Raw genomic sequence first — 21,303 nt, 5'->3', positions numbered from 1 at the left:
GTGCCAGACGGATCATAGTGTACAGGAATCTGGGTAACTGGTGCGAGATATCGGACGGCTGAGAAGCAGGCTGTTATGAAAGGCCGAGTTCGCTGTTGACTTCGGCCTAAGCATCAGGAAACCAGAAACATCGCATACAACGTAATGCCCACCAAAAGGGTCGATTCTTGCAAGACTGATTTGTGACTCGTGAGGGCAATTCTCACGAGACTGGAGGAACCTTTGGAAGTAGGCTGGTTACTATGGCTATATAAGGGGAAGTTATCGGGATATTGTTAGCTGCAGTTTGACATTCTGCCGGATTCTGCCAGCCTATCTGCTCGGCAGAACCGGTTCTACCAAACCGGCTGGCAGAAATGGCGGACTTCTGCCCACAACACTACCTCCTTGCTGGTTCAGAGAATGTCTCGCCTGACGATGTTGTTACCGAATTTGCGGATCTAGAAGAATCGAAAAGACTGAAGAACTTGAGTATATTGAGATGCTCGAAGGAGATGCTTTTGATTTCGAAGAGTTGGATCGGGTCGAACAAGAAATAATACCACAGGCTATTCTGGATGAGGTTAAGGTGGTCAATTACAACGGCAAGGATGACAGAAGGGACGACGCAACTACATATAGCCCGGAGTTTTGCCTCTTCTGCAGGTTGCAACCGGCAAAAACTGAATCCAATCAGTTTCTCATGAGATAGCCTATACGTTCGTACCTAAACCATCTCGCCGAAACATCGAAATAAGGGTTATTTTTCGCGAGTATAAAAACAAGTCATCAGGATCTTCCTATACTTCACTCCAAAATTTTTAGAGCATCTCAACAGTTCATACTAGCTCGCATAACTATGCGTTTCTCCTTCCTCACCGTTATTGTTGCGCTGACAACATCTATGATGTCTGTCAGTGCGTGTGGACTTTTCGGCGACAAATGCACCGAGGACAATGACTGCTGCACAACAAAGCCTAAGTTGTTGTACTGCGTTAATGATGTAAGTAGGAGCAGTTTGCTTTGCATCACTTCACTTGATGACTCATCTTTTGGGCCTCGTAATATCAGATATGCTATAGTCCTGGCTGAGGAGGCCGGTGAATTTGCACGTAGCAACATACTGGTGGGTTGTGTTTCTATTTTCCTATTGATGCTGTTTTCAATGGAATAATATGCAGTTCGTTGCTGATTGAGAAATGGATCCTAGCAATGCCGCAAAGTGGATGAAGTATTTATGCACTTGGACTTTTGATCCGAAGTGGTTTGATCACATGGTACATTATCTCCGATCCAGCCACGAATATAAAAAGCTAGAATAAGGAGGATTGAGGGTTACAAAACCATCTTGTTGCAAAGATGGCAATGAGTTCGACCGGAATTATGATCGATACAAGTAAGCAGAGTCTGGTAGATGCAACCATCAACCGAGGCTTTGTGCTGAAAATCCTAGAAATGGGATCAGACACACTAGTTGGATTGAGGTATAATACCGCTTGCCTGCATGGGAACGCAAGGGCAAAGATCTGTACGGCACGTTACGGCTACCTTCGTATCGCTAGACCAGCCTGAGGGTGAAAGCTCAAGCTCGAAGTGCTAATTAGTGCAGGCCGTGACCCTGCACAAGCACCTCGGCAGAGGTCTACGCTTCCGGTTTTCCAACTGCACAAGTAAACGAGTGAAGCAGATGCGTGCTTCTGTTTTTCTATTGAAGCAAATTCTATTCCATCGACATGAGAGTAGATGTGGGAGTGCGTTACCGTGGGCCCTCCTTTTGAATAAAGTCATGACATACGACGCCGTAACAGTTCTGCTGGCAGTACTAGGCAGGAGTCACTGACTCAGCTTCTCACGGGGTGACCGGAAGGGATAGGTTCTGCCTAAACCACTGGCATGCCAATCGGAATTGTGTCTAAAATGCCAAGCATTATTTTTCACGAGAGGAAAAGCAGGCAGGCGTTGTATCTTTCGCTCTCCTTCGAACGACGGAATTAGAAGCCTCTGATTAGCAATTCCAAAATGCTTGCCGTCGTTAGTGATCACCTGACAATAGATCGCAAAACAGATTTCTCCATTTACTGGTATGATCTCAAAGCGCGTAGCTCGGAGAATGTGATCCTGCTCAATGAACTCGTGGCGATTGAAGACTAGGGTGCCATGGCGGAATAATGTCCAAAGTAAATCAAAGGTGATAGACTCGTGTCTTGCCAATGACTGAAGGTTGGCGAGGTGGTTTCGTGTTCCTCATGGATAAGGTGAAGGGCTACTTCGATTTCAGAAATTAGAGCAGTGTTTGGTGTGCCTTTCGACGTTTCCAATTCTAGTCGTTCCTCGAACTCTTTGCAAGAGAAAAAAAGCAGCTTTAGGTCACACTGAAATACGGAATTAGAATTGCATTGCCATGTTAAAATATTAAATGTTTAGCTTACGACAGGAGGGCTTCGCAAAAGATCTAAACCTTCCACACCTCGGTGTATCTCCATGAGCACCTCGCAAAGTTCTTGACTTCGGATGTCGATTTCGGTCTTTTGGTGTCGGCCCTTGCTGTCCATGACTCGTTCCAGTTGAATGCAGCGTGAAGGTCATCCACAATCCGGTAAAGATATTCCCACTTCTAGTTCGTCTTCATGTCACTTGGACCAGGAAGAGCTTCAACATACAACGACGCTGGTCAATCCGATGGAGATGGAAGATATCGACGACCGGTGACCGGCAATGTGAGCTTTTTCTTCATATTTCGATGATCAAGGAAACTTCCCTTGCCTGAATGATGTACTGTCATAAAGTTCAGATACATTCATTCCCTGCACCCATGAGATGATGATGTAAGGCCCGATTAGATGGAAGTGCTATATATTAGCATCTCAAGAGTAGAGATCGAGGATGTAGTATGACGGCACATCATCAGTACTGTTCGTCCTGTCAATTCCTCATGCCATCGAGGGTTTCTCTTTCCACTATCTGATAGCAACGTGACGACGTACCAGAAGGGCCTTTCAAAGTCAAGACTACCAGCACCTGTATGCGTGCCATGTATCTCCTTTGCTGGAAAACAATGAAGATATCTGTGCAGGGCGTAGAGCAAGAGATGGCCAGGTAGACCAAATGCTTCCGAGTCCGAATATTTGATTGGTGGTAGTATACCCTTTATCGAGATCGAGAGAATCGAGTAGTACTCGGTGACCAGTTTGCGCTAACAGGCTGCTGAGCTATGTCATGCGCAGATAGAATAACGATTCCAGTATTAATGTCGCACATTCTCCCGGCGTTCTGGTAGTCGACGGTGTTTAACACTGCATTGGCGACGAGAAGACCGGAAGAAACAACAACTCTGATTAATTGAACAATGTTCTGAAGAGAACTTATCTTCGTCAAGCCATCTCCATCCTTATCTCACTAGTGGTCCTGATCAATAGAACTTGAAATAAGGCAGCCTGTTCCTTCGAATTTGAAAGTCCATATATATGTATCTGGCCCGGGAATCCGTTCCCGATGAATTCGAAAGTACACCCGACAGTTATAAAATAACGAACATGGAAGAATGGCGCATCGTGGGGTTGGGCAAAGCCAACACATGTCGTCCAGAATGTTTCGCCTTATCGGTGTTTGCCTCGGAATCGGTGTCAACATGCTGCCATCACTGGGTGACTATCCATAGGCTGAAATAATGCGGAATAAAATAAGATAGAATAAAAAAGACCATATAAGGAAGTCGTGCCGCGATGCCGCTGTTCATTTGCGTCGGATGTTCAAAACATATTATTTTGAGGCTCTTACAAACTCTAAATCTAGAAGGGGGGGGGGGGCCCCCCCCCTTACAGATTAAATCCGTTTTGGGCCACTACGCCTAAGCTATCTGCTGACTAATCCAAGACTTGAGGTCCGCCTGACACATGTTCAGCATGGCGAAGGTCGCCACCTGATCCAAACATTTTCCAATATACGCAGTCCCATCCCTGAGGTCCCTGGCGAAGTTTTCAGCTGAAGTTTTCGATGTGGGTCAGGAAGTAAGTGGGCACGACAAAGGTACAGTCGCTTAGGGTTCCGGGTTTTGACACGATCAAGTTGAGCTAGCTCTATTCCAGTGACGAGGGTAGCTGCTAGCATCCTCGTGTCTTCTTCGTCGTCGAGAAAACCCATCTCTTCTCCGTCGTTCACCAGATTGTGGTACTGTAGTAGCAGGTCATCCATTGCAGTTTTGACCGAATTATTTTAATCCAGATGCGTTACGGTCGTGTTTTCTGTACATATTAAATTTTGCTAATATCTTTCAAAGTCCGTTATAATCTATTTCGCATTATTTTGCCTACGGATAGTCACCCACTGTAGTTGCAGTAGGTCGGAGGGTACACGAGTACTACACCGCGATAATAATAGGAATGGCCTTACACGTAGTAAGAACCGCTTCATGCCGTATATGATGTTCAAAATGCACAATCGAAAGCTAATCATTTGCAGTGTTCACCCACGTTCGCCTCGTTGATTGACTTTTGTAGTTGACTCCGATCTGCATAGAGACCTCATGTGCTCGGATCAGCGCAAAGCATGACTTTCAACCTGTTGAAGAGTAGGAATAGCCTTTAGTAGTAAGTCAAGTAGTATGATGCCGGGATCCAGCCGCTTACGTAATGGACGCTGGTCCCAGCACGAGGTCGCACTTTGAGATGAGTCTGATTGTCATCTTTTCAAGTTACAAGAAACAAGTCTCATTGTCATCGAGCAAATGGTGGCTCAGACGCGTGCAGGGAACTCTGCACCAAAGCGACTTGCTTTCAACGAAAAAATTGTAGGAAAAGGCCTTGCAACAGACGCGCTCCTCAAGAAACTCAAAGCTCTCCACACCGAACTTGCCGAACTCGACCAGGAGCTCGTCGACGTGAATTCACTATCCGCCGTCCGCACCCAGCTCGTAAACACATCCATTCTACTACACAAAGACAGAGGCGTCAAGGCCTATGCAGCATGCTGTCTCGCCGATATACTCAGGCTATACGCGCCCGATGCCCCTTATACCCATACCGAGCTCAGGGACATCTTCCAATTCTTTTTCAGACAATTATCAACTGGCTTGAGGGGCGCAGAGGCATCATACTACAATGAATACTTTCACCTCCTTGAGTCCCTATCAACAGTGAAGAGCGTTGTCCTCGTCTGCGATCTACCACATGCCGAGGAGCTTATGGTTGACATATTTCGCGACTTTTTCGGCCTTGTACGACGAGACCTTGCAAAGAAGATCGAAATTTTCATTGCCGATATCCTCGTCGCGCTCATCGACGAGTGTCAAGCGCTTCCGTCCGAGGTATTGGAGACTATCATGGCACAGTTCATGGCCAACGACGCGGTAACCATTACACCACTCGTTTCACTCCTACCTTCGCTTATCTTTCATTTACTCAGCAACCTGCATACCGCCTTGCCGTCCAAGTTTGTAATGCCACCGCGGACAAGCTCCAGCGGCACGTCTGTCAATATTTCACGGACATCATCGTCGCGCACTCCCATGAATCAGACTCCGAGTCCAACTTCGAGGAGATACGGAAGGCACACGAACTAGTCAAGCAACTGAGCAGGTCCTGTCCATCTTTGTTGCACAGCGTTATTCCGCAACTCGAAGAGGAGCTTCGTGTGGAGGAGGTGCAAGTGCGACTAATTGCCACCCAGGCACTCGGTGAAATGTTTTCAGAGAAGGGTGGGGCAGAGCTTGTTAAGAAATACCCTACAACGTGGAATGTGTGGTTGATGCGGAAGAACGACAAGACTGCAGCAGTGCGGTTGAAGCTTGTAGAGAGCGCTAAGGGTCTTTTGGTGAATTTGCATGATCACCGGGAAACTGTAGATGGTGAGGTTTCTCGTCGTCGTCATATTATCTGTGCTAACATGCAAATAGAGCTAATGAGGCTCAAGTTACTAGATCCTGACGAAAAAGTGCGCGCGGCGGTTTGCAAAGTGTATTCGCAATTAGACTATGAAACTGTATTGCACTATGTCTCCGAGGATCAACTACGTTCTATCGCTGGTCGTGGCATGGACAAAAAGGTGTGTAACACGCATCCTTTCTAGTGACTTAGTTAAACGACATTCCAGAATTCAGTGCGAGTAGAGGCACTTAATAGCCTCGGAAAACTCTACAGCATTGCATATCCAGAAATGTATGGGTTTGCCTCTTCATTGTTATCAAGCCTCCTGACCCCATCGACAGCGAGAACAACGATTCAGCAGCGATCAGACACTTTTCCTGGATTCCAAACGAGATTCTTCACATCTCCAACTCCACACAGGAGGCAAGGTACAACTTATACTTGTCCGCTGTATTTCTTGTTTTCATTGTTTACAGGCTTGCAGCAGAGCAGGTTATCGCAGACTTCGTATTCCCGCTCCCTTCTAGTTCCTCAGCGTCGACATCCAAAAACGTTGAAGTAAATGAGGTTGCTTGGACCGATCGACTATTGAACACGATGGGCTACCTCGACGATAGGGGGGTTAATGCCGTGCTCCTCCTAAGTGGCATAAAGGGTAGCAGGCCCTCTCCGTACGAGTTATATCTGCAAAGTTGTGTACAACATAATGTGAGCTCTGGCCTTGGCTGTAGTGGACCCTGACCTCTATCTTACACTTGGATTAGGGCGGTGTCATCGACGAAGATGAGGACACTGTGAAACAGCGACTCAACAACGTCATTCGCCACATTTCCCGTAAGCATCGCTACTTTATGTTCGCTACCGCATATTTGATCTTGTTGCAGGACAATTTGGGGATCCTCAGAAAGCAGCAGAGGATCTGCATGCATTTGCAAGGGCAAACGAGAACAGGTCTTACAAGTTACTGAAGACATGCTTGGATACCCAAACAGATCTCAAAGGACTCGTAAAAGCGTCTGTGAGTATCTATTATGCCCAAATTTAGACTCCGTACTCACACTGCATGAAGAATGAGTTCCTACGTCGGATTGAGTCAAGTTCAGAATCCATTCTAGGCACTATGACCGTGTTCCTTCGACGGGCAACGCTTCGCATAGTTAACCAGTCATCTATTCCAACCTTGATCAAGCGTGTGCAGAGAGCAGACTCGAAGCATGCACAGACGCTCTTGACGTACATCTCAAAACATTGCCCTGCTCTGTATAAGCCCCATACTAGCGAACTGACAAAAGCAATCGCGGACGAAAAGAACGTACGGCTCGTGGAAGTAGGTATGCAAGCACTCGCAGCAGTTTCACAGAGCGATGAAGCGTTAGCAGTTAACGATAAGTAGTGGTCCCTTGGTAATCTGCTCGTTATGATGCTTCATGTTGGACAGACGAACGCTGGAGCGTGTAATGCGCTATGTTTTGGGTTCAAATGCCCGTGTGGCGAAGTTCGCTGCCCGAATATTGGTAGCCTCCAAGGAACATGACGATCTGTGCGCCGAAGCTGTGGAGGTGAGCTTTCCGGGTTTGATTCTGACTGAGCGTTCACCTCAGGTCTTCTAGTCAATAGCGAAGAAGTTGTCAACAGCAGAACCTGATCTACTTGTTGCGCATACCGCCGTTCTTGCCCAATTTGCTCGGTTAGCGCCCGATGCATTCGAGCGCAAGAGCGATGTCTTGATGGCCTTTCTCGTCAAGAAGTTACTCATGGTACCTAGTCCAGCGGATCCAGTGCGTGGTGATATCATTCTGTAGGCCCAAAAGACGATGATTTGCTGATATGTGATGCTATAGGACGAGATGGACTCAGATGCCGATTGGGTGGAGGAGGATGATGTCCAACCTAGACTTCGCGCTCGAATATTAGCTCTCAAAGTGTGCCGCAATCGATGTCTTGCGCACGCATCTACAGATACAGCTCTTGAAGTTGCCACTCCCGTCCTGAAGATGTTGTCAACTCTGCTTGATCATGCTGGCTCGTATTCAGCTGACGCAACGGACGAGTCAGTGTTGCATGTCTTATTAGTGCACACTTTACTGACTCACGGTTGATTGCTGACAGTCCGAAGGTCAAATCACGCATGCGGTTACAGGCTGCGATATCTCTTTTACATCTTTCTGTAGTAGACAAGTTCGCGACTGCCATCAACACAAATTTCATCTCGCTAGCCATTACCGTGCAGGTAGGTTTGAGCCATAGATCAATTTGCACAAATTAATCTAGTACAGGACCCATGCTATAATGTTCGCATGGAATTCCTAATGAAGCTTTTTCCCCTCCTTACTGCACGCAAACTTCCCCCGCGATACAATCTCATACCCTTTTTGACTGTGCACGATCCTGAGGCGGACGTTAAGAACCGAGTTGGTGACGTCCTGCATATTATCGTACCTCTGTCTAATACTGTTGCAGGCCATCTCCTATGTTACACACGCATCACGAAACATATCCGCAAGTGAGTCCTGATAGCAGTGCATCTCGAGCGTCATTGACAGACCTGCCTCTCCTTAGCTGCCAAAGTCGACTGGTTTGAAATTATATTCATCCGCTTACTTCATCTTCTCGCACATCATCCTGATTTTTCGACTGCACATGAAAATTTGCAAGAAATGGCCAAGTAAGCTGTTTTACCTGTGAAATCCAAGGGGGCATCTCTAGATACTGACATTTTACATAGATACATCGATTTTTATCTGGATTTAATAGCATCTTCTGATAATGTGTCCCTGCTTTACCACCTTGCTATGAAAGCGAAGACTGTTCGTGATGGACAGTCGCATACATATAGCGAGGTTCGTGTTTTGTCTATCAAGTTTACGATATTAATGATGGTGCTGCTTTTAGAATCTTTACGCTATGAGTGAACTCACGCAAGAACTTATCAAGGCCCGTGCGCAAGCACGTTCCTGGAGTTTGCAGAGCTATCCGGGAAAGGTAAAACTGCCTTCGGATATTCTCCGTGCACTGCCAAATCCGGAGGCAGCCACGAAGGTCATGGTCTTTTGCATAAATTGTTCAAAAACTGATTGGTGGCCTTTTTTAGATCTTGAAGACTGTTTATCTTCCTGAGGAAACATCGGCCTGGCTTTCGGAATCTTCCAGAACACAGAAGCCTGTGGGAACTTCCAAAGTAAGCTTCCAGGGCAGTGGGGTGTTGAGTGCGCCTGATCATTTGCTACGATAGGAAAAACGGCGTGAACCTCGAGAACCCAAAGACTCCAAATCCCCTCCAAAAAGGAAGGCGTCACGGCACAGGGCCAATGGGAGCACCAAGTGAGGGTTCTTCATCTTACAGTTATCCAATGTATCTGATGGCGGGTTCAGGCGTGCAAAGACAGCTCGATGGCACAGTGACCAGTCTGAATCCGAGGAAGAGCCGTCCTCGGACGATTCAGAGCAAGATGACAGGGAGGACACACCGACCAAGCTGAGCTCGAAACATGGAGACGGGTCTAGTGGACAAGAGAGCGACGACGAGGAAGCGAACGAGACAAAAGGGGAGCAAAATCGTAAGCCAAGTCGTAAGGCAGGGACGCGTGCAAAAGTGTGTTGAACCTCTCGTTACGCCCTGTCGAGTCTGACATTACTCTCACAGAGGAAAATCAGTAAGCAGGTGAAGAAGAAGGGTAATCACACGAGAAGATCATGATTTTTTATTGTCTACTTTGCTTACTTACGCCCATTGATTTTGTGCTGTAGTTTTGTCTATCTTGCTTACTCGTCGTGTACTGCTTTGCATCCCCACAACGTAATTTGTAGTTGCACATGAGTAATCTACTCCCCAAGCTGTGTCTTCGAAATGTGCATGCCGAACTTGCCGAGGTCCATCTCACGGTGCACGAGTGCCTCCACGGGTCCATAAGGTTGATTGCAAGTCAAACGTACAGCAAGTACACAAGTCTTCTGGAATAACGTCAAAGCACTCCTCACGCGGTCACCGTGAGGCAAACGCAACAGCCTCGTCCCTGAACCTCATATACCCTCCAGGCTGGCCTTTAGCGACTTGGACACCACCAGCAAATGGCACCACCTATCCTAGCACAAAAGGACAAGAAACTATTTGCTGATCTTCTAAGCCAGTATGAAAACCGACAGCTCTCCAAGGGTCGAAAGACGGCCGATCAAATACTCAAAAAGTATCCTGAACATGGTGGTATGTCAATCTGGACTGACGCTCGTACGTTCATGGCTGATTCGCAGTGCTGCAGAAACAATGTGTATGAAGGGTCTGATTCTGGTGCACCTTGGCCAACGTGATGAGGGCATCAATCTCGTCAAGGAGGGCATGCGCAAGGACCTGTCTTCTCATATCTGCTGGCACGTCTGGGCGCTCATCCAAAAGAGTGAACACAAATACGAGGATGCACTCAAGTCTTATATCCAGGCGTTGAAGTTTGATAAGGTGCGTTTGATTGATAACTTGCTTGTTATGACGTGTCTCAGTGCTTGAATGAAGGACAATTTCAATATCCTGCGAGATACTGCTGTCCTTCAAACGCAGACGCGTCAATTTGAAGGCCTGGTAGAAACACGTCATAACCTCCTCCGCCTGCGGCCTTACAACCGACATCACTGGGTCGGTCTCGCGGTCGCATATCAGCTTAATGGAAACCTCGATGAGGCGAAACAAGTTCTTGAACATATTGAAGGGTTTCTTCGGGTACGTGTGTTCATATCATTCTATCTGCTCACCCATACATATAATGTGTCTGCAGAACATAGGAACTTCCAATGTGGAATTCTCGGAGCTGTTGATGTACCACGTTCGCATACTAGAGGATATGGGCGACTTCCAATCTGCGGTCGACATGCTCGAGTCACATGATAGGGCCAAGGGCGGCTCTGTCCTGGATCGCATGGCGAGCACGGAGATGAAAGGTGTGATTACATGTCGCTTATATCTTGAGATACCTCATTCTTTACAGCTCGTTTATTGGCAAAGCTCAAGGAAAGTGATGCAGATGACGAGAAAAAGACTGCTTGGACGGAAAGAGCAGATGCTGCTTGGCGCTGGCTTCTGTCACAAAATGCTGATGGTTATGAGTATTACAAAGGGTTCCTTGCTAATCAAGGCATCGACCTCGGTGAGTGCCATTTTTGACGCTTTCATCTGGTACATTAAGTGTTTTCCAGCCAATGTCACGGACGAAAATCGAGAAAAGGCGCTTGAGATGCTTCGTGACTACTCTAATGTCCAGTTTGCTACCGCTCCGCGACGCCTGGCTCTTCATGTGGCTACTGGACAGGAATTTCAGGATCTCATCAAACCCTACCTGACCAACGGGCTCACGAAAGGGATTCCATCCCTCTTTGCTGACCTCAAGCCGCTGTACAAGGATTCGGTCAAGCGTCAAATAATCGAAGATATCGTGGAAGAGCTTCGTGGGACCTTTGCTACCTCAACTGGCGATTCTGTTCAGCCAACAACCTACTTGTGGGCGCTGTATCTCCTCGCACAGCATCATTCCTATCTGGGGCGCCACAAACAGGCCTTGGAAATATTGGACATTGCAATAGTACATACTCCGACACTGCCAGAGCTATATATGACACGCGCCCGCGCGCTCAAACGGGCGGGTGATCCTCATGGTGCTGCAAGGGCCATGAACGATGCTCGTCTGTTGGATGGGCAGGATAGGTTTATTAACACGAAAACGGGCAAGTACTTGCTAAGAGCTGGCATGGTTAATGAGGCAGACACTATATTCTCCAAATTCACGAGGGTGAGTGTGTCACATATCATGGAGATGTCTTCTTGTCGTTCATCCATTTCTGGGCCTAGGGAGGGGCGCCTGCAGGGGCAGATTTGGAGGAGATGCAGGCAATGCATTACCTTGTCGAGCAGGGCGATTCATATCGACGAGCTGGCAAACTCAACCTTGCTTTAAAGAAGTATTATGTCATACAAAAAGTGAGCCCTTAGTTTGTGTCATCGTCTGGCCATGGAGGCTTGACTCTCGGCAGGTCTTCGAATCGTTCCGTGAAGACCAGTATGAATTCCACCAGTATTCTGTACGGAAAACGATTCTCAATGTCTACACTGAGTCAGAATTGTATGCCATGGGTTTGATTTAATTGGCTGATAATATGCTTCTCCAGGATGTTGAAATGGGAGGATAATGTGCGGTCACATCCAGGCTTTATCCATGCAGCAGTTGCCACCGTTCAAGTGAGTTTTTGGCATGCGTATATGCAGTCAATCTTCTTATGTTTCTGAAGATATGGGTTGCATTATACGACGACGCGACTCTCGGCCCCAGTCTTCAACCTCCAGGCGAGTAATGGGTTGCGGTTTATCATCCTCGGCTGATCGTGAAATTTAGAAACAACCGGCTCAGACGTTTCCTCCAAGAAAGCCATCAACAAGGCGAAAAAAGCTGCTCGTAAGGGACAGCCTGAAGCAGACGGTGCAAACAGCAAAAAGGGTGAATCAACACGTCGTTCTGTAACCTTCGCATTGTCTTCTTTACGCAGCCGCATTCTTTCCGCAGCCACAGCCATCCAGCCCGAGGACAGAGGCCTTGAGCCGCCCCGTCCGAGAGACGATGATCCAGAAGGCCTGAAACTGGTCTTGGCCGAGGACCCCCTCGAACGCGCAGACAAATATTTGACGGGCCTATCGGAGCTTGTGCCACAAAATATGGACATTTGCTTTGCGATATATGATGTCGCTATTCGACGAAGTAAGTCGAGCGTCAAAGTCTGAAGCCAGGGGATAAATGCCTGATTCGACAACAGAGAAATACCTGCAAGCTGTTAGGATGCTCGCGCGCGCGCATTCGCTGGATTCAGAACACCCTGGTTTGCACTCGCGGATAGCACATTTGAGGAACACTGGTAAGATTGATTACACGTTCGCGCTGTTATCTGACAGGAGTCCCAGTCTCGTCGTTGCCCGAGCCAATTCCCGTGCCTGTCGGACCAATACTTGCTGAGTCCATTGCATCACTGCTTCCAGCAGAGGTTTCTCTTGAGTTGTTCAACTCTCAGTACCTCCAGAAACATTCTTCATCGCCGATGGCTATTGTAGCACATGCTAAAGTCGCACAAATATTGAAAGCACCGCAAGACGAGGTTGACTCCATACTATTCACAGTACTGAAGGAGCCCGTCCAACTTGATCACGAGGTTCGTGTCCACCCCTTCCATGTGGACGAGCCATTTACATACTGCGGGCAGGCTGCATTTGCAGTGCTATCGTACTTGAAGGAAATGAAATCTCCACGCGCTGAGGAGTTCCGGATAGCGTGCAATGACAGATTCGAGCTGAGCACACTGTTCAGGAGCGACGAGGAGATTGCTGCTCTCCAGAAATCTTTCACGGAGTCGGGGGAGTCTTCGGCTGATGGCGAGGCCCTTGAGACTGTTATATGATTACAGATATCACACCTACGTACAATGCTGCTTTATCTCAGACCCAAACCTCCAGACTTTGAGCTCGTTCGGAAGCCCCATTGAGAGTAGCATCATGAAGCTGTTGTTTCGATGTGTGCCCGAAGACACAATCTTTCATATATAATGAGTTGACTCACTTTCGATCTGTTCTCCGCTCATCTTTCTCTCCCATCGTGACAAGTGCAGTCATATACGAGTCATGAAATCATCAGCAATTGAATGACTTCAAATAGAAGAGGCCCAGCTGAAAGCTTGGGGCACCAACGCCTCGAATTTGGATCACATCCATTGATGTCTTTCGAGATTCGGGACATCCAACACACGTAAGCACGAATACTTGCCCAGTACTGGTATTAATCGCCAAGTACACGATAGGGGGAAATATAAATACCCCCTATTGATTCTACCCACAACTGCATCAATGGCTACCAACTCCGAACTCGTTGATGGCAGCAGTACACCTCCGGCGTATGACACAATATTCTCAGCAAGCCCCATTCAATGCGATCAATCATCAGTATTTTCCTCTCGTCGCATGAAGAAGAAACGAACAGCCGTTCTGTCCCGCATCCGTGATATCGTCTTAGGCCCTGATTTCACCCCTTCTTCTGTGGTTCCAAATGTCAATGCCTGCGCTGCTGCCCTCCCAGCTGCCGAGTTCTCCAAAATCCTGCAAAAACGCAATATCGAGGGCCACACAGCACTGTATTGGGCGATTGTGAACAATCGGCCACAAGCTCTTTGGGCGTTGAGGAAGTTCATTTCCGGTCATTATTCCTCTGTTTGTGAGGACGACTTACACATTGCATGCATAATAACTAGCGACCATGCAATTTTTAGCCAGCTAACTCTTGGAGTTCGTAAGTAATACTACCACATGAACGTTCATGGGAGAGGCCGCAGTCGCGATGCTGATTTGGATACTAGGAAACGAAGACTGGTATTTAGGTTGCTCGCCAGATCGGATTCAGGTACATGCATGCGATGAACCCACCAACCAGTTTAACGTTGTTCTGCGAATCGGGATGTTCCAAAAACGCCTGCGCGTTGCTACTAGTCGTCGTGCAGGGTTGAAATACAATTTTGTTGCGGGGGGTGTGTGGTCTATGTCTCTCGCTTTGTTCCTTCATCGACCTGACTCTAGCACCCTTTGCAGGACGCATATGGTTGCTGCACTTCCACATGCCAGTGCCTACTAATGGAATATGGCGCGTCGAGATTGGTCTTTGTCAGTATAGTCTTCCAGCGCGTTTCAACGCTGTACTTGTGATCGAGCCGCACAACCGGAAACCTGGCACTGGTGCAGCCCCACCTGAAGCACTGAAAATTTCATCATCATTGGCGAATACAAAATCTGTGGCCCTTGCACCCTGGCTGTAAGTTGTATTTGGTGCGATTCCATGAATTGTGGTGTACTGATTGTAATCTACAATAAAACCATTCCCGTTGGCTACTAAAGAACCCCTGACGGTCGTTTCATTCCGATTTTTCGCTTGAACATGACATGGAGCATATCGAATAAGCTGGGCGACTGGGTAATGCACGAGTAAGCCTGTTTACCGATCGACTTACACTTCCCCTGACGTCGTACTGTTATAGTGAGACGGAATATGTAGATGCTGAGGGCACTCTAGATGCGAAGCTGGAGATGTCATTGTTATGAATCCAATGTTAATAGCTGAGGGCACACTGTCATATTTATTCGTACTAGGATAGTAACAAACAAGTTTTTCATACTCAGCAAGGATCCTTGTCCCCCACGTGCTAACCCTCCCAAAATCGTAGATTCATTTAACTAACCTCTTAACCGGTTAATTATGTATTTGTATCTTCATTTTCTAATCCGCCGTCTTAGCTGTCTCACCACTTACTCACCACCTCCGCCGCTGGATCGACAATGATAGACTCCACGACAAACATTGGGGCGCCGAGATGCGGGACGTGAAGTTGTGGGAGAACGAGAGGTGGGCTCCGGGCCCTTCTTTATCCTCCTCGTTCAGCACTAGTGATGCCGCAGTCCGGTTCTGAACTTCGGTTCGGACCTGAACCCTCCCGGACCGGACCGTGGGTTCGGTCCTGGGTTCGAAATAGTATAAGGACCGAACTGATTATTAAGTTCAGCGTTCGGCTGCTGCCTGAATACTGTGAACCCGTTCGAACCCGTTCGAACCCGTTCGAACCCGTCTGAACGTGTTCTCATATTCTTTGCATGATCCACCAATATATCTGCTCTGATCTTCTGGCAACCGGCATGTCGATCGATCTCGGGACAATCAATAGCGGATCGGACTTCGCAGCCAAAACACCCAACACATTTCCATTGGCGAGATCTGACTTCCCTGGTAATCTACTCGATGTTCTGGTAAGCCTAATGTTAAACAAATGTTAATCTTTATTCAGACTTCAATGGTCTTTATTTTCAGAACATATTCTCAGGTTTCTCGTTCTGGTACTTCAAGCTTCAACACCAAGTAATTGCATGGCAACAGGATGTTCAAGGTGCGTCATTTTTTTGATCTCTTATCATAAAATTTGGAATAAATGAGCTACTTACTACAGGTTCAATCTTCACCCTCCTTGCTGCACAAATGTCGTGCGCACTTGGATCTGACGGCCAACTCAAGGATGCTAGTGCCATCGATTGGTACAATGATCCTGACGATGACACGCCCATGCTTCCTCCACCTCCACCTCCTGCATCCAATGGCAAGCTAACTGCCTTTGTGTCTCGCTCAGGCCGAGCTGTTAAACCGACAGAAAAAATCCGCGATGCTGGCAACACGACTCCAGCCAAACGAGTGGCTCCAGCGCCTCCCCAAGGACAGCCTGCACCCAAGCGAGTGCAACGTGGGTCCCGTCTGGTCCGTCACCATGATGACGATGACGACGAACCTCCTGCACTAGAGGATTGTTCAGATGATGAAGAAGAGGCCGAAGACAATGACGGGGAGGAAGCTTACGAGCGGACCAAGGTATTTGGAGACAAGGACCGTGAGGATCGCAAGCATAAGAAGAAAGAGGAGCGCAGTGGGGATTTGAAGGTAGTATTTACTCAGGAGAAGGGACGCATCAATCCGCACACCCAAGAACCCGAAGATGGCTGGTGGTGCGAGATATGCAGGTATGTTTTTACTTTTACTTTGAACGTCACACACATAACTAACTTTGTCAATTCAAGAGCCAATGATGTACCCACCAATCAGTGCTTTTTCAAAGGCAGTGTTTCGACTCGCCGCACCCATATCGCTCGAAATGCGAAGTGTCACTTTCCAATATACCGCGACCGCTGCAAAGAACAAGGTATCAAGATGCATGATCGGGCGATACCTCCTAACTGCAAAGCAACCGACGACTTGCAGAAAACGTTAGATGCCTCCCTCACGCCTAAAATTCCTGAATTCACCAAGACCGGTCTAATGGATTACATTGTTGAGCTTATCGTGTCTGAGGACGAGGTGAGTGTTTTTTTTTGTAATCGTGACTTAGGATGTTCATGCCATAGATAGGCATTCCAACTCGTTGACAAGGGACCCTTTCGCCGGCTCCTTCAATACCTCCGGCCTTCCCTTTCAGACAGGGATATTCCTCACCACACCAAAACTCGAGATGAAATTCTTGAACGGGCGCAGCTTGCCGTTCAACGTGTCAAGGAGAAACTTAAGCAAGTTGATAGCAAGATTTCGATCACGTTCGACTCATGGACCTCTGAACCTGGGGTACCTTTTCTCTCCGTCACCGCGCATTATATTGACTCCCCAGCTGGGAAACCTCATGAGTGGGAGTTGAAGACAGAGCAGCTTGCATTCACCATCATCAACGGCAATCACAGTGGGAGCAACATTGGACGAATCCTGATTGAAACTATCAATAACTATGGCATCCGCACTAAGGTTGGATGGTTTACAGCTGACAATGCTACCAACAACGACACAGCAATTCAGACCGTCGCGCTTGCTATCGACCCTTCCGGCAAGAAATGGATTGCTGGGGAACACCGTGTGCGGTAAGTGAACTATTTAATATCGTGATTTATATATATTGATGTCTACTATTCAGCTGTATGGAGCACGCCTTGCACTTAGCTGCGAAACACTTTGTCGAGGAGGTCGCACCCACACCAGCAAGCGTGCTCCTCAAGAACATGGCCGATGAAGATGACGATGATGAAACGACTGATTTCGAGGTTGCCGACACCGCAGGAAAAGCCCTCGCACTTGTTACGCAGATTCGGAAATCTCCCCAAGCACGCACTTTTTTTCAACAGTGTTGTGTCGAGGTCAATGAGCCGAAGCTTGAGCTTTTGAAATGGATTCGCACGCGATGGGCCTCACTCTTTGGTATGTTGGAGCGCACCCTTAAGCTACGCAAAGTAAGTTGGTTTCTATCCCTATGCCCAATACTAACTCAATTTGATCTGCCGCAGGGGGTGAATAGATTCATACAACTGGCGGATGACAGTGACGAAGTCCCAAACTTGCAGGGCAAGTCATATGGAGCATTCAAGCTTTCAGCCGAAGAATGGAAGAAGTTGGAATTGATGCACGACGTGCTTCAGGTATGTGCGAGTGTCCAGTCGAGTCTCAAATGTTGTATTAACCTACTGTATAACCAGGAACCTGCCAATGCACAACAATCGTTTTCGGCGACTCGTGAACCTACTGTATGGCGCGCAATTCCAGTCCTCGAGTATCTCCAACAAACTTGGCAAAACATGGCTAGTTCTTCGAAGTTTGACGACTTTTCATCCGCAATCAACTCTGGCCTCGACAATATTCGCAAATGGTACCACAAGATTGACGAAACTGATGTTTATTTTGTTTGCCTCGGTATGTGTTTTATTTACTATGATGCCCTATCTAATGCACAATGTAGCGCTTGATCCTAACTATAAGGTGGCATATGCGAAGGGTAAATGGGAGCCTCACGACTTCGACGAGGGCATGAGAAGCTTGCGGAAGGTTTTTGACAAATATTATCATCACAACTCCTCGCCCGCTGCTGCAGAGCCGTCTATTGCAGCTCCTGCCTCGCTTGCTCGCCATGGGTCATACGGCCATAGCTGGATGCGCGATGCTGTCAAAACTCGTGTCGCAAATGACACCGCAAATCGAAGACCTCGCCAGGAGCTTGACGACTACCTTGCTGCCCCATTAGAGGATGTTGAGAATATAGTGGCGTGGTGGGGTGTGAGTTTTTTCGCATCGCATTTCCTTGCAAGTTGACTCATTATGCCTTTAGCACCATTCCGTTCAATATCCCACCATCTCACGCATTGCAAAGGATTACCTCGCTATTCAAGGCTCTGCCGTTGCATCTGAACGAGCCTTTTCGAGTGGCAGCATCACTGGGACTGCGCGCCGTAATCGTTTGTTGCCAACAACATTCGAGGCCCTTCAGTTATTGAAGAGTGGGTACCGTCAAGGCCACATTTCTGCAACGGTTCAAGCTGAGTTTGCTGCTGCTCACGAACACTATGCCATGGACGAAATTTAGCTACTCATTTACGGTTCATGTATTTCTTGCAATTTTTGTCAAATTATATGTAGCGTTCGAGCGTTCGAACGCGTTCTGAACTTGAACCGAACGCTTGTGAACGCGTTCATAAGGGTCCGGTCCAGCGTTCGCCCTCCTTGCCTGAACGCGACCGATGGTCCAGTTCGGCGTTCGCATTTAGAGGCCTAAGAACCGAACCGAACCGGACTTCGGCACCACTATTCAGCACACAGGATGATCTTGATGCTGTGGGGTTGGAGTTTGATGTTGGAGATGGGTCCGGAAGTGCATTGCTTGGTGCTGGAGCTGGGATGTGGAGCAATACAAATTTGAGGCCTGCAGATCGCTCGCCACGGACAAGGGCGAGGGACGGTTGGAGTGGGGTGGGTGGGGAAGTGAGGTGCGTGTTTTCTTAACGGACTGGCATTCATCACTCAATTTGAAATCGCTACTAACTCCATGCGACCCCAGCAGCAACCTCACGTTCTCGCTCGCACCAGGCTGGGCATTCGTAGAAACTGAGGGCTCAGGGGTGGAGACCGGACGCACTGGGGAGCTGGGTCTCTGCCTCTGGTTCTAATTCTTGTTCTGCTTCTGGGAGTGGTGATCCTATCTTTGGGGCGGATGACAATAAGTTTTATGCATCTCTATCCTATGATACGCTGAGCCTTATTGCGATTGATAGTCAGACGGCTGGGTGTACACGAATGATGTATGGGCAGATCCACGTTGTATACCTCTTGGGGGCTGGAATAACAATGGAAGGTGTAAGGAGGGATCTCAAGGGCATGTTTTCCATCGAGTTTTTAACGAGAGATTCTCTGTCGGGCCCCTACTTGAAACACTAACGGTAGTTGAAGTGAACTTCGGCTGACGCTTTGTCAATAATGTCTACTGAGCGTGAGTGATGTGTGTGATATGGCAGGCATGTAGAACTTCTTCTAGGAACATTAACATCATGACAAGGGCCAGGACGAGCAGGCAGGCTGCCACAAGTCGTCCTCGCAAATGCAGAAAAACGCGCACCGCGCAAATAATAAATGTGCAGGTGTTACCCCATATCAGGGGAAAATGTCAGTGACTACTACTTAAGCTTGACCCCTATTCCATTCATGTTTACCACCTCATCAATGGCTACCAACTCCGAACTCGTTGATGACAGCAGTACACCTCCGGCGTATGACACAATATTCTCAGCAAGTCCCATTCAATGCGATCAATCATCAGTATTCTCCTCTCGTCGCATGAAGAGAAACGAACAGCCGTTCTGTCCCGCATCCGTGATATCGTCTTAGGCCCTGATTTCACTCCTTCTTCTGTGGTTCCAAATGTCAATGCCTGCGCTGCTGCTCTCCCAGCTGCCGAGTTCTCCAAAATCCTGCAAAAACGCAATATCGAGGGCCACACAGCATTGTATTGGGCGATTGTGAACAATCGCCCACAAGCTCTTGAGGCGTTGGACAAGTTCATTTCCGGTTATTATCCCTCTGTTTGTAAGGACGACTTACGCGATGCATGCGTGATAACCAGCGACCATGCAATTTTTAGCCAGCTAGGTCTCGGAATTCGTAAGTAGTACTGTCAGTAATGTCTATGGGAGAGACCTATTTGGATACTAGGAAGCGAAGACAGGCGTTTCAGACGCTTTTTAGGTTGCCCATCAGATCAGCTTCAGGTACATACCTGCGATGAACTCACCAACCAGTTCAATGTTGTTCTGCGAATCAGGATGTTCCAAAAACGCATGCGCGCCACTGCTACTAGTAGTGCTAGAGGTGATACAAAGTTGACGTACGAATTTGTTGCGGGGGGTGCATGGTCCACGACTCTCGCCTTATTCCTTCATTGATCTGATGCCACCTTGCAGGACGCATATGGTGGTTGCGCTTCCACATGCCAGAGTTTATTAAAGGAATATGGCGCGTCGAGATTGGTCTTTGTCGGCATAGTCATCCAGCGCGTCTTAACAGTGTACTTGTGATCGAGGCGCACAACCGGAAACCTGGCAGTGCAGTCCCACCTGAAGCACTGAGAATCCCATTATCATTGGCGGACACAAAATTTGTGGCCCTTGCACCCTGGCTGTAGGTTGAATTTGGTGTGATTCCATGAATTGTGGTGTACTGATTGTTTTATAATCCACAATGAAACTATTCCTTGTGCTCCCGTTGGCTACTAAAGAACACCCCAGGGCAATTTATATCCTTCGAACATGGCAAGGCACATATCGAAGGAGCTGGGCGATTGGGTAATGCACGAGTAAGTCTATTTACCAATCGAGGAAGCATCTTTCTTACACTTCCCCTGACGTTGTACTGTTATAGGAAGACGAAATATGTAGACGACGAGGGCACCCTAAATGCGAAGTTGGAGATAAGATTGTTCTGAATCTAATGGTAGCAGCCAAAAGTCTGCATTGAGACTATAGTCGAGCAATGCAAACGTTTTGTATAAATTCCGCATTCTTTCAATGCTCCGCGTGATGGGCAACTGAATCATGTCTCAAACAACATCCTTGAAGCGCTCG

The 21,303-nt window shown here is 47.8% G+C and overlaps 6 protein-coding genes across 6 annotated transcripts; 5 read left to right on the top strand and 1 right to left on the bottom strand.

The window, feature by feature from the left end:
* Positions 1 to 718: 718 nt before the first annotated feature.
* F5891DRAFT_159056 (uncharacterized protein) lies at positions 719 to 1,222 on the top strand. The gene has a single exon (XM_041370716.1). It carries the CDS (start codon positions 839 to 841, stop codon positions 1,151 to 1,153), a length of 315 nt encoding a protein of 104 aa, XP_041227894.1. The 5' UTR covers positions 719 to 838; the 3' UTR covers positions 1,154 to 1,222.
* A 2,604-nt stretch (positions 1,223 to 3,826) lies between these two features.
* Positions 3,827 to 4,170, bottom strand: F5891DRAFT_1186414 (uncharacterized protein; the record flags this gene model as incomplete). The annotated part of the gene is made up of 2 exons (XM_041366691.1): positions 3,827 to 3,865; positions 3,910 to 4,170. The coding sequence occupies 2 exons, from the start codon at positions 4,168 to 4,170 to the stop codon at positions 3,827 to 3,829; spliced, it is 300 nt and encodes a 99-aa protein (XP_041227893.1).
* A 532-nt stretch (positions 4,171 to 4,702) lies between these two features.
* On the top strand, positions 4,703 to 9,441 carry F5891DRAFT_948950 (armadillo-type protein; the record flags this gene model as incomplete). The annotated part of the gene is made up of 21 exons (XM_041374838.1): positions 4,703 to 5,323; positions 5,380 to 5,821; positions 5,870 to 6,018; positions 6,067 to 6,131; positions 6,182 to 6,268; positions 6,317 to 6,548; positions 6,605 to 6,674; positions 6,725 to 6,858; positions 6,910 to 7,229; positions 7,279 to 7,399; positions 7,451 to 7,618; positions 7,682 to 7,890; positions 7,950 to 8,070; positions 8,117 to 8,251; positions 8,301 to 8,343; positions 8,400 to 8,505; positions 8,566 to 8,680; positions 8,733 to 8,879; positions 8,932 to 9,018; positions 9,073 to 9,161; positions 9,213 to 9,441. The coding sequence occupies 21 exons, from the start codon at positions 4,703 to 4,705 to the stop codon at positions 9,439 to 9,441; spliced, it is 3,690 nt and encodes a 1,229-aa protein (XP_041227892.1).
* Positions 9,442 to 9,716: 275 nt separating this feature from the next.
* Positions 9,717 to 13,416, top strand: F5891DRAFT_1023445 (NMDA receptor-regulated protein 1-domain-containing protein). The gene is made up of 15 exons (XM_041361283.1): positions 9,717 to 10,041; positions 10,097 to 10,290; positions 10,345 to 10,548; positions 10,604 to 10,766; positions 10,814 to 10,972; positions 11,022 to 11,611; positions 11,671 to 11,799; positions 11,853 to 11,932; positions 11,988 to 12,057; positions 12,108 to 12,162; positions 12,212 to 12,313; positions 12,380 to 12,571; positions 12,627 to 12,725; positions 12,772 to 13,016; positions 13,068 to 13,416. Exons 1-15 carry the CDS (start codon positions 9,909 to 9,911, stop codon positions 13,260 to 13,262), a joined length of 2,610 nt encoding a protein of 869 aa, XP_041227891.1. The 5' UTR covers positions 9,717 to 9,908; the 3' UTR covers positions 13,263 to 13,416.
* Positions 13,417 to 13,420: 4 nt separating this feature from the next.
* F5891DRAFT_158770 (uncharacterized protein) lies at positions 13,421 to 15,116 on the top strand. Its single transcript, XM_041370715.1, has 5 exons — positions 13,421 to 14,143; positions 14,211 to 14,378; positions 14,440 to 14,659; positions 14,743 to 14,829; positions 14,883 to 15,116. Exons 1-5 carry the CDS (start codon positions 13,705 to 13,707, stop codon positions 14,944 to 14,946), a joined length of 978 nt encoding a protein of 325 aa, XP_041227890.1. The 5' UTR covers positions 13,421 to 13,704; the 3' UTR covers positions 14,947 to 15,116.
* Positions 15,117 to 19,663: 4,547 nt separating this feature from the next.
* Positions 19,664 to 21,164, top strand: F5891DRAFT_978644 (uncharacterized protein; the record flags this gene model as incomplete). Its single annotated transcript, XM_041376804.1, has 7 exons — positions 19,664 to 19,676; positions 19,825 to 19,849; positions 20,004 to 20,344; positions 20,429 to 20,587; positions 20,644 to 20,860; positions 20,958 to 21,035; positions 21,101 to 21,164. The coding sequence occupies 7 exons, from the start codon at positions 19,664 to 19,666 to the stop codon at positions 21,162 to 21,164; spliced, it is 897 nt and encodes a 298-aa protein (XP_041227889.1).
* Between the last annotated feature and the right edge of the window lie 139 nt (positions 21,165 to 21,303).

This window comes from Suillus fuscotomentosus (genome assembly GCF_016647785.1).
Source record: "Suillus fuscotomentosus strain FC203 chromosome Unknown F5891scaffold_17, whole genome shotgun sequence".
Taxonomy (NCBI): Eukaryota; Fungi; Basidiomycota; class Agaricomycetes; order Boletales; family Suillaceae; genus Suillus; species Suillus fuscotomentosus.
The sequence above is the reverse complement of the archived record's forward strand: the minus strand, read 5'-3'. Positions and strand labels throughout refer to the sequence as shown.

Coding starts and splice junctions, on each gene's coding strand:
- F5891DRAFT_158770 (XM_041370715.1), top strand. CDS start 13,705: ATGGCTACCAACTCCGAACTCGTTGATGGCAGCAGTACACCTCCGGCG. Junction 14,144..14,210: donor CCAGCTAACTCTTGGAGTTC/GTAAGTAATACT, acceptor TTTGGATACTAG/GAAACGAAGACTGGTATTTA. Junction 14,830..14,882: donor GGCGACTGGGTAATGCACGA/GTAAGCCTGTTT, acceptor GTACTGTTATAG/TGAGACGGAATATGTAGATG.
- F5891DRAFT_159056 (XM_041370716.1), top strand. CDS start 839: ATGCGTTTCTCCTTCCTCACCGTTATTGTTGCGCTGACAACATCTATG.
- F5891DRAFT_1023445 (XM_041361283.1), top strand. CDS start 9,909: ATGGCACCACCTATCCTAGCACAAAAGGACAAGAAACTATTTGCTGAT. Junction 11,933..11,987: donor ATTCTCAATGTCTACACTGA/GTCAGAATTGTA, acceptor ATGCTTCTCCAG/GATGTTGAAATGGGAGGATA. Junction 12,163..12,211: donor CCCCAGTCTTCAACCTCCAG/GCGAGTAATGGG, acceptor CGTGAAATTTAG/AAACAACCGGCTCAGACGTT.